Source organism: Saccostrea cucullata, unplaced genomic scaffold (assembly GCF_032062105.1).
Source record: "Saccostrea cucullata isolate Sc308-1 unplaced genomic scaffold, CSIRO_AGI_Scuc_v1 ctg21595, whole genome shotgun sequence".
NCBI lineage: Eukaryota > Metazoa > Mollusca > Bivalvia > Ostreida > Ostreidae > Saccostrea > Saccostrea cuccullata.
In genome coordinates this window covers 2,488-14,495 of record NW_026918461.1, presented here as the reverse complement: position 1 = coordinate 14,495, position 12,008 = coordinate 2,488, and the positions used below count along the sequence as shown (strand labels likewise).

The 12,008-nt window shown below is 34.6% G+C and overlaps 2 protein-coding genes across 2 annotated transcripts; one reads left to right on the top strand and one right to left on the bottom strand.

Annotated features, from left to right (window-relative positions):
- Nucleotides 1–6: 6 nt before the first annotated feature.
- Nucleotides 7–2,373, top strand: LOC134266405 (neuronal acetylcholine receptor subunit alpha-10-like). The gene is made up of 3 exons (XM_062748654.1): nucleotides 7–78; nucleotides 862–1,397; nucleotides 1,609–2,373. The coding sequence occupies exons 1-3, from the start codon at nucleotides 26–28 to the stop codon at nucleotides 2,166–2,168; spliced, it is 1,149 nt and encodes a 382-aa protein (XP_062604638.1). The 5' UTR covers nucleotides 7–25; the 3' UTR covers nucleotides 2,169–2,373.
- Nucleotides 2,374–2,559: 186 nt separating this feature from the next.
- On the bottom strand, nucleotides 2,560–7,109 carry LOC134266416 (galactose mutarotase-like). The gene is made up of 8 exons (XM_062748664.1): nucleotides 7,015–7,109; nucleotides 6,631–6,761; nucleotides 6,281–6,435; nucleotides 5,446–5,655; nucleotides 5,246–5,327; nucleotides 4,181–4,328; nucleotides 3,202–3,376; nucleotides 2,560–2,841 (listed from the first exon to the last, which is right to left on the bottom strand). The coding sequence occupies exons 1-8, from the start codon at nucleotides 7,083–7,085 to the stop codon at nucleotides 2,761–2,763; spliced, it is 1,053 nt and encodes a 350-aa protein (XP_062604648.1). The 5' UTR covers nucleotides 7,086–7,109; the 3' UTR covers nucleotides 2,560–2,760.
- Between the last annotated feature and the right edge of the window lie 4,899 nt (nucleotides 7,110–12,008).

Here is a 12,008-nt window from a genome sequence, read left to right as displayed (position 1 = left end):
TAATGAATACAATGGATTGGAAGTCATGAGGATCCCATGCAGGAAAATATGGCTTCCCGACATCGTTCTGTACAATAGGTACGTTACAAGTTATAAATTACCTTTCTCTTTTATTTTCCTTTTATTTACTTTTATTGAAGAATTGGTTCAATATGTTAATGATATAATATAGAAATATGCACTGTTTGATTAGTACTTGCCTCTTAGCTCAACTCTGTATTGATTAAAAAAATCTTCGTAATTTACGAGGAATAATATATTTTTGTATTTTGAAGCAAAAAAGTTACATATATATTGCCTTTGGTTTAACTTTATTTTTAATTAATAAACGACAGATTTGCAGGCATTGAATTCTTAATCTATATGATGTCGATAGTGAAACAAAAACAAGACAAACTCGTTGAAATATAACGATTACAAATTTAAGAACAATATCTAGGTCACTTTTTAATTTATATAATGATCACCAAAATCTGTGATCGTGAGAAAATCAATTTTTTAAACTGTCACAAATGCTCTGAATTTTACCGAAATGAAAAAAGTGTTTTTTTAATTAATTATATCATGTATATATCTTCATGTAATGTGCAATCAATGATTCTCCCGAACTAAACAAAATCATATAATTCAAAATTTCATAAGACTTTGGTAAAGAATATGTACTCTATATTTCTTGAATAATCCAGTAATATACATGTATTAATATAACTTAAAATGCTCACTAAATTTTTATTGATGATTAAGCTTGACATGATATTAGCCATTTGTAATTCAAGGGCTAAAGTGATATTTTAAATTTTCTGTTCGTTATCTCCATATTTTGATATGAATTATTATAAAATATTATTCTCACCTTTTCAGCGCTAGTGACCATAACGAGAAGTACATGGAGGCCTTGGCGATGGTCGGTAGCGATGGCACCGTCTTCTGGCCACCAATCGTCAAGTTTAGAAGTTCCTGTCTGATGGACATGACCTACTTTCCGTTTGACGACCAGATTTGTAAGCTGAAATTGGGATCGTGGGCCTACACTGGGTTTCAAGTAGACGTCCTCAATCGGTCAAACACTATCGACATGTCTAGATTCGTAGAAAACGGTGAATGGGAGATAATAAATACAGAGGCAATCCGGAATAATGTATACTACACGTGCTGCCCAGAGCCATTTCCGGATGTGACGATCACGTTACACTTGCGTAGAAGGACTATTTACTTCATGTACAACGTCATCATCCCTTCCATCATGTTGTCTAGCCTGGCCCTTCTTGGGTTCTGGGTTAATCCTGACTCGGGGGAAAAGGTTACCCTTGGTCTTACGGTGCTGCTAGCTCTCTCTGTCTTCATGCTGTTAATTGCTGAAAACACTCCCTCCACCTCATTCTTTATACCACTTTTAGGTAAGTTTCTTTCTTTAATTCTTTCTTGTTCAGCCAAAAATCATGATCTTTTTCAATATTTGACTTCTATCTGATTGTTCATGTAAACTTTCTGTATGTACTGTATTCAACAAAACCAATGATACATTTCTCCCTCCCAAGATTTTAGTATTGACAAAGCGTATATTAAATAATGAAAGCATTTACGGTGATATGTTATGTTTCCTTTCAGGTGTATATCTCATAACCACGATGTCCTTCACCTCTCTCTCTGTTATTTGTGCAGTGGGCGTGACTAACCTTCACCTCCGAGGTCACGCGTACCCTGTTCCGAATTGGATGCGCAAGCTCTTATTTTTAATTTCCAATATTTTGTGTATAAGGCTTCATCATTTAAGGAATGGATTGTCCGTTAATAGTTCGCCTCATTGGGACAGAATTCCGGCGTCTTCCACTTTTGGAAATCACTCCACCTCAAACGGTCGCATCGTGCACGATCTTGGCGAAGGGACCGTCATTCACCATGACGAAGTACACAAAGAAGGGGCAGCCCCTACCGACAGGTTATTAAGGGAAGATAACTCTGATGTGAATCACGCATTACTGGAAACTCTAAAGTGCCTTATTAACAAACATGAAGAGGGAGAACGGGAGAGAAAGATCCATGACGAGTGGAAGGAAGTGGCATTGATAATTGACCGTTCTCTGTTCGTGATTTTTCTCCTGGGAATGATTGTAGCGTCCGTCTACATTCTTGTTGTCTTGCCATTAAGGAAGTTAGCTACGGTTTAATTCACTCCTTACATGTGCTATTTTTGCCAACATTTTAAAAACAGAAAGTTGGGGACGGTTTAAGTCTCCCCAACATGTGCTCTCTTTGCCAACATTTTGATTACATTAACGAATAGTTTAATTTATGCTATATTGTATTATTGGTATTTTTATTAATCATGCTGTGAACACTCTTGTGTTTGACACAATAAAACCGCACAATATTACTAGGTAATAAGTTTTTAACTGTGCTTCTTATTTCAAACCGCAATGCCCAATATCTTGGTTCAACAACATTTATGGTGGTTTCAGCAAAATATTTACACTTTTTAAAAAGCAAAGACGTCTTTAAGTATTAGTATTAATAGCTGATAACTTTTGTTGTCACAACTACAAATGATACCCTTAACTATTAACATTATAAAAATGTTTATTTACTAATCAATATGAAGACAAAAATGAAACTTTATTTAAATGACAATTGCAAAAGTATCTTATTTTTGTCGAGATACTTTAATGATTGTAGATTATTGAAATAAAAGGTAAAAATAAAAAAAAATCACGGGAAAAAGAACTGCATTAAAATGTCACGTGAATCCTCCCCGGAATGTCCCTAAGCAGTCAGTCCGAATTTGTACACGGTTGTATGACGATAGGTCTCCCCAGGACGAAGGACCGTGTTTGGAAAGTTTGGCTGGGTAAAAAATGTAAACATATTAAAATTTTCTGAGAATATTCCAATTCAATCATGTCAAATTCTCGTATTCAGTATTTAACCATAAATCTAAATTTCTTAAACAAGATTGTAATAGTTTAAAATCATTTTATTGCTTTCATACGAAGCAGTTAGTATTTTAGCAAGATTATCTTTGTCTTCTAAGAGTGTAAGATATACAACTGGTTCAAGCAATTTGAAAACGAATAGCCCAAAACTTTTAAAGGAAGATTTATAGGTCACAATGACCTACATTTTGTCTGTAAGGTCACTATGACCTACATTTGGACGGTGCAAAAATTCAATTAGCAGGTATGCGAAAGATCCTTAAAGGCTTACCTGGTTTACGCTGTTAGCGTAATGTTGGGTCTCTAAACAAACGGAAGCAAACTTCTGGTACTCGACGCCACCCTTCCCGATAACCCCTGGTGCCATATTACATCCGGTGTAGCATTGCAGCCCTGGTTCTGTCGTCAGCACGTCCATTTTACGGCCCGAGGGTGGATGTTCTAGACTAAAATAAACTATGAAACATCAAATCCTTATGAAAAAGGCTCTATTAATATGTCAACATGTAAAGCTTGTAAAAGCAATTCAAAAAGTAAAAAAAAAAAAAAAAAACGTTGATTACTGAAACCATCTTTTTGTTTTTAAGACATTTTACTGACTGAATCAAAATGATTTGCAAAAGAATTTTTTACTAAATGCACTTGTCCCTCTTCATAATCATTGCAATATTTCATGCAAACTAATTCGTAGAAATTCGATTTTCCCCCCAAAAAGTTGAAGAGAGCAGACAATAATTGATCTTTAAAAAAATCGACAAAAAATACATATCTGTGAACAAAGAATAAAACATGGAGCCCTGGCAATTCAAGAGGTTTTACCGGGTTACCATTCCCTGTTGACCGGCCACACCCGCGAGACCTTTGTGTATTGATGATAGATGTTTAGTAGAATATAAAAACAAAGGGCTAATATTTGATATGAAACATGTTTGCCAAAATACAACCCATTGATAGAATTCTTAACAAGGTCATAATAGTTTTCAAAAATGTTTGAAATACTTTTATACCCGATTGGTGTAATCCCTGTAACACCAACTTATTTGTCAGTAGCCTACCTAAGTTTTTAAAATTAATCGGTCTCAGAACGTTTGTTGAATAAAATGGTAGAGACGCCATCTGCAGTGGAAAGGGGTATAATTCTCCAAAAATACATGTAAATAAGAATAGTTAATGGTGGAAGTTGAAAACATAATCTCTTTTAATTAATGAACAATAAAAACATTAAATGCTATTAAAAACATGAGTGTTACCTAGCAACTCGCGTGAGTTTCCTTATCTGCCCTCCGACACAGAAATTTATGTCATATCCTTTTCCGTCGTTTACGTATTTTAGGCGATCGCCTAAACGTGTAGGCGTTCTCAAGTCATAGGCTGTTCCTTCCACAGGTGTAATGACGCCTGGATTGCAATAAAAAATTTCCTCGAATACAAGTACATTGTTGTGGTACATTGTTGTGTGTTTTAAAACGATGTAAACATAAACAAAACAAAGTCATTTTGTCTAAAACCTATGCATCACAATTTTGTATATTTAAAAGACACAAAGCCGAGGGAAAAAAGACTTTGTTAATAATTATATAGATCTACAGTGCTGATACACAAAACAGTACTAAAAACTTTTTTGATCACATTCTATAAAATATGCATTAAATGTGACATTTGAATAATTAACCCTTTCAATGATTATTTATTAGTATTACCATAAGTATACGTGTTTCATCTTATTAGAAAGTTTTAATACACTTTATAAAATCAAACCTTTGGCCCTAATAATTGATATTGGTGTCTCGTGCTTCTAAAAGATGTGGTGTAAAAAAAGGGTATGTGTTATCATAGATTTAGTTGATTGTTGAAAATATCGCACAGAATAAACTCATGAAGAATTCTTGACATATACAGTGTACGTATGCTCAGAGTAGAAAATGTTTATATGAATAAGATCTTAACAGCAATGAATTTCCTCTCTGCGGCGGGCACCTGTCACACGTGGTTTGGGATGATGATCTGTCTATAAATCCCATCTAGTTAAGCAAATGATAGATTAAGGACAACTAATGCTTAATAAAATCATCAAAATGATTGATTTAGGATTACCCAGAAAAGCAAACAAAGGCATCTGGAAAACTTTTAAATTACTGAAAAGAAGCCGGTAGATTTGATAAGTTTTGTAAGAAGAAGCACGGATAAAATAAATGGATTCCACATTTATTGAACCACCAATGAATAACTCGAAGAATCTGTAAATTGTATTGGATACTGACGTTTTGGGATTAGATAAAGAATAGTAGAAAATAGGTTTAATATGGGGCGATCACCTGTTGGAATGATGTTTTGATCCAAAGGAGTGTAAGTATAGGCATCAATCCAAAGCACGTGGTCATCTATGTTTGGATAACCCTTCAATAAAAAAACAGACACATCAGCTCACCTGGTTTAGATTATTTAACGTATTTGTTGTATAAATAGTTTTGCCTGTCACTTTTTATAGATTTATTCAGTTTATTTTTACACGCACCTGCCCAGCTAGATTAAGATAGGCGTGGTTTGTAAGGTTGATGGGCGTGGCTTTTGTTGTGGTTGCCGTGTAGTCAATGACAAGCTCGTTCTCATTGGTCAGACGGTATCTAACCTCGACGGTTAGTTCCCCTGGATAGCGTTCCTCGCCGTCAGGACTGACGTACGACAAAACAAGCGTGTCATCTTCCACTCTTGCTTTCCATACCACCTTGTAAAAAAATAGTCTCTAGATTACACATTTTATACACTTAAGAATATAAATTCTAGATATATATTTTTAAAAAGAGAGCATGTATTATATGACTGGAGAAATATACAAGATGCTAGTGTATGTTTAAATTCCGTCCATCATTTTGTGTACATCTTTAAAACATGTTCGTCTATGAATGATACCACTTAGAGTACTCATATTTTTGCAATGAACTTTAAATTTTTCCTATATATGAATTCTAGAATGGACCCAAATCATTTTTGCCCAAAGTTTGTGGAAATACTCTAGGTTTTCCAGTGAAATTTCATATGAAAACATCCTATCATTTAGAGAAAACCCTTACATAATTTGATGTCAAAGTCACAATATCATATACAACAGTTGATGTCTCATTGCAACCTATGAAAGACCTTGATAAGTTTTAGGATAAAATGTATGAAGCAGTACAATATTTTAGCTAAGCGAGAAACATAAATTTCTTGAATTACATTGTACATACAGCGTGCACTTGTTAATTTTTATACAGAATCTGAACATTCGGATCCTCTAAGGGCCTGCTCCAATCAATGGCGTTCAATGCTTGCGATAGAAAAATCAAAAGCAAATGTCCCCTCAGAGCTACCTTATCGAATCCCTTCACGCCCCCGTGTAGGTGGTTAGGACCGTTGTTCACTGCCAGCTGGTACTCTTTCCCATCAACGGTAAACTTTCCTCCAGCAATTCTGTTTGCAACTCTTCCACATATAGCCCCAAAATAAGGGTGACGTGCTTCGTACCCTGTGTCACAATAATTTATTAAACTATGAAACATATGGAGATAACGAACAGTATTCAAGATCAAAAATCCATAAAACAATACAAAACAGGAGCAGAACAAACACGGACTTAAAAACATCAGAGGTGGGATATCAATACTTTTGATTGTAATTTTCTTAAAATTTCTCATTTTCTTATCATAAATATAAATTTTACCTTTAATGTCATCAAATCCTAAGTTTATATCCACCACTTTTCCGTTTTTGTCGGGAACTAAGATATCCGTTATAATGCCACCATAATTTATTATCCGGACGGTTATGTTATTTTTGTTTTTAAAGGTAAATCTAAAAATATAGAAAACTGTGTTATGAAGGTATTTCATGTAAGTTTCTTTTTTGATTCAATAATATTGTGTAAGTATAATATATTTCCCGACTGTTGGTTTCAAATAGAAACTAGATTTATTTAAGATCCAAACGGACCGCCATAGCATATGACCCAGTTCCTTCTTTCTTCATGCAGTTCTGTCCATTTTATTTTTCTCTTCTTCACCCTATGCACAAAGTGGCATTAGTTTTCCCGCCACCCTTAACTTACCTGCTGATTTCTGTGCCGTCTTGCAGACGACCAAAACTGTCCCGAGTAGGAATAACTTTGCCTTCCGCCATCTCCACGCCGATTTATCACCAATCTGGGACGTCTCTATATCTGCTGTGTGATAAAGGCCACGTACACAGACGAGTGGACATTTGGAGATGAATTTAAAAATTCCACTCAAGCAAACAAATCATATTCGTGTCTGGCTTGATGTCAACTGAGACAGGTAGAATAACACGATTACAAAAGTAAATAAAATGGACAATGCATGGTAAAGGATATGGCAATATTTGCATTTGTATATAATCCCCTGTTAAATTATGATACTTTGCAAGATTACATAATTATTTAAAATTTTTATGTTTCTTTCATTTCTCAATTAACTTTTTAAAAATTATTCAAGAACACCTAGTATTTATCAGCATTTAACAATCATTGTATATAAATTTCATTCTACTTGTATATTCAGTTATAAATTACTTACATATTATAAATAAATGACAACTAATTGAAATACATAAAATCATTTGGTCTAGCAGCTTTTCTCTAAGGTTCTGTAACTTCCATTTATCAATATAATATTTACTTCTTTGTTATCTCGCTTCATATTTTTGTGAAGGAGGCGATGTTCATTTTGCTTCGTTGTTTGTATGTATCCCATTTTAAAAGAATCGGTGATGATGTTAGAAAAAAAATCTTTAAAAATGCATTTGAGTATAAACTAGGGCTAATTGTAACGGGGACCGTTACAGATGTTCCCCAAACGCTCCCCAACTCCCTTTTGGTGCCATATTCGCTGCAAGCGCTATTAAATAAGACACACTTTATGCAATAAATTTTAGCATTGCACGCGTGCTCATCTGAATGCATGTGCGTAATGACCATATCGTTTTGTCTACACTATTTATATATTTTAATATAATTAATATCAAATCAATTAATCCAGAAGTATTAAGAAATACACTCATTTAAGCGTATTTTTAATTTTATTCATTTCACGTGCACGCACATGCATGCACGTGCATGAGGACTATACATTCTTGTAGGAGTCTATTATGTCTGTCTAAGTTCTAAATCCCATCCTGTTTGGTTGAAAAACAAGGGAATTATAGCCATTTACATTTTTAGCCAATAAGATTGCAGCGCACGTGCATGCGCATGTTTTCACGATAATTGTTATACATAATATTATAGTACATCCTAAAGTATATATATATATTAGATTTCATAGCATTTCGTCAAAAAACAGAAAAAATATTGAGATTTTTGTTTCAGCCAATCAGAACGAAGCGCACGTGCACGCACGTGCCTGTATGTGCATGATGACCATACCTTCTTGTAGGAGTCCATTATATGTGTCTATGTTCTAAATCCCATCCTGTTTAGTTGAAAACCAAGGAAGTTATAGCCATTTAAAGTTTAAGCCAATCAGATTGCAGCGCACGTGCATGCGCGTGTTTTCAAGACAATTGTTATATATCACATTGTAGAACATCCTAAAGTATGCCTATATTTTAAATTTCATATCATTTCGTCAAAAAACAGAAAAGATATTGAGATTTTTGTTTCAGCCAATCAGAGCGAAGCTCACGTGCATGCGCGTGAGTTCGTGCTAATTTGACAGTGTCATATTATCTACACTATTAATATATCTTTATAGAATGAGTTTCAAATCATTTCATTAAAAAATGTAAAAGTTATAGCTATATTAAGTATATCGGTCATTTCACTCATATCACGCGCACGCACGTGCATGCGTATGCGCGCAAAATGACCTTCGTTCCGCACACCTACACTACACACCTATTAACCCTAAAAAGGTTTTAGCTTAGTTGGGTGAACAGTTTCTGAGAACACTCGCGGACAAAAAAGTACCGGAGAACAAAGAAGAAAAAAAAGAATAATAATAATAATAATAACTAGTGCTAATTGTAACGGGGACCGTTACAGATGTTCCCCAAACGCTCCCCAACTCCCTTCTCGTACCATATTCCCTGTAAGTTTCATTAAAGAGGGCAAAATCTATGCATTTAAGACGTAAACAACGTTTTCCCAAAAGTATACCAAGTATTTCAAATTTAAGCAATGCAGGCGTGCACATGTGATTGCATGAGCGTAATGACGATATCATCTTGTCTACACTATTTTACTCATATGCACGTGCACGCACGTGCATGATGACCATACCTTCTTGTAGGAGTCCATTATGTCTGTCTATGTTCTTAATCCCATCCTGTTTGGTTGAAAAACAAGGGAGTTATAGCCATTTAAAGTTTAAGCCAATCAGATTGCAGCGCACGTGCATGCGCATGTTTTCATGGCAATTATTATATATCATATTGTAGGACATCTTAAAGTATGCCTATGTTTTAAATTTCAAAGCATTTTGTAAAAAAACAGAAAAGATATTGAGATTTTTGTTTCAGCCAATCAGAGCAAAGCGCACCTGCACGCACGTGCATGCATGTGAATGGTGACCATACCATCTTGTAGGAGTCCTTTATGTCTATCTATGTTCTAATTCCCATGCTGTTTGGTTGAAAACCAAGGGAGATATACTCATTTAAAGTTTCAGCCAATCAGATTGCAGCGCACGTGCATGCGCGTGATTTCATGAAATTTTTTTATATCATATTGTAGTACATCCTAATACATGTTTATGTTATAAATTTCAAAGCATTTCATCATAAAACAAAAAAGATATTAAGATTTCTGTTTCAGCCAATCAGAGCAAAGCGCACGTGCATGCGCGTGAGTTCATGCAAATTTGACCATATCATCTTATCTACACACCTTATATATCTTTATATAATGAGTTTCAAAACATTTTATCAAAAAATATTAAAGTTACAACCATATTAAATATATCAGTCAGTTTACTCATTGCACGCGCCCGCACGTGCATGCGAATGCGCGCAAAATGACCTTCGTTCGGCACATCTACACAACATGCCTACTAACCCTAAAAAGGTTTTAACTTAGTTTGGTGAACAGTTTCTGAGAACACTTCCGGACAAAAAAGTACCGGAGAAGAAATAAGAAGAAAAAAGAATAATAATAATAATAACTAGTGCTAATTGTAACGGGGACCGTTACAGATGTTCCCCAAACGCTCCCCAACTCCCTTTTGGTGCCATACTCCCTGTAATCTCTATTAAATAAGAAATACTTTATGGAATTTAGACTTAATCAAGGTCTTCCCAGAAGAATACAAAATATATTTAAATTTAAGCATTGCACGCGTGTTCATGTGCGTAACGACCATATTATCTTGTCTACACTATCTATATATTTTAATATACTTAATATCAAGGCATTTAATCCAAAAGTATTAAAAACTGCACTCACTCGAGTGTATTTTTAATTTAACTCATTTCACGTGCACGCACGTGCAAGCACGTGCATGATGACTACACCTTCTTGTAGGAGTCCCTTATATTTATCTATGTTCTAAATCCCATCCTGTTTGGTTAAAAAACAAGGTAGTTATAGCTATTTGAAGTTTCAGCCAATCAGATTGCAGCACACATGCATGCGCATGATTTCATGAATTTGATCTTTATCGTATTAAAGGATATCTTAATGAAAGACTATATTTCAAAATTCCAAACATTTCATCAAAAAACAAAGGAGATATAGCCATTTAAAGTTTCAGCCAATCAGATTGCAGCACACGTGCATGCGCGTGATTTCATGAATTTTTTCTATAACATATTATAGGATATCCTAATGCATGACTATATTTTAAATTTCAAAGCATTTCTTCAAAAAACAAGGGAGATATAGCCATTTAAAGTTTCAGCCAATCAGATTGCAGCACGCGCGCATGCGCATACTTTCATGAGAATAGTTATATATCAGGCTGTAGACCTTTATAATGTAGGACTATGTTCAAAATTTCAAAAGATTATGACAAGAAACAAGAAAAATATTGAGACTTTAGTTTCAGCCAATCAGAGCGAAGCGCACGTGCATGCGCGTGCGATCTTGCTATTTTGACCATGCCATCTTGTCTATACTAATAATATATCCTTACATTATGAGTTTCAAAACATTTCATCAAAAAATAGAAAAGTTACGGCAATTTATATTATATTGGTCATTTCACGTGTTGCACGTGCACGCTCTTGCAAGCACGTGCGCGCAAAATGACCTTCGTTCGGCAAATCTACATAACATGTCTACTGACCCTAAAAACATTTTACCTTAGTCGGATGTAAAGTTTACAAGATCACTCATGGACAAAATTTTCCCAGGAAGAAGAAAAATAATAATAATAATAAGAAACAGAGTAAAAACAATATGTTCCCCAACTTCGTTTGGGGAACATAATAATAATAATAATAATAATAAGAAACAGAGTAAAAACAATATGTTCCCCAACTTCGTTTGGGGAACATAATAATAATAATAATAAGAAACCGAGTAAAAACAATATGTTCCCAAACTCCGTTTGGGGAACATAATAAGATGAATTTAAAATAATTTTCTTCAAATCATAAGCACTAGAGTAAAGTGACAAAATATCATCTTCCCAAGTCAAGAATTTCCGATCCGCGTATGCAGCGGAGCGGATCAGAAACTCTTGAATTGGAAAGATGACAAAATATCAAATTTTTGATATCTCCAGGAGACTTCATTATAAAAGTAACGATGAAACTGTTGGCTGTCATTTACTTTTTTAATTAATAATTTTTAGGTGCAATTTACAGCTTTTTTTCTAGTACTTACAATATACACATACATCATGGATGTGTGATAATTACATATTTGTATTGTTACATGAGACACCAGAAATTGAACTGAAAATGATTCTTATCAAGATTCCTCGTCTTTTTTTTTTTTTTAATAAAACCGGTCCTTCGATGAGACCGTATAAACCGAGATCCCGTGTCGCAGTAGGTGCTGGCACGAAAAAGATTCCTACTTGCTCAATGGCCCTAGGTGCCGAGGATAGGACAAAATTTTCAGTTTTTTTCACGGGCAAGTTGTGG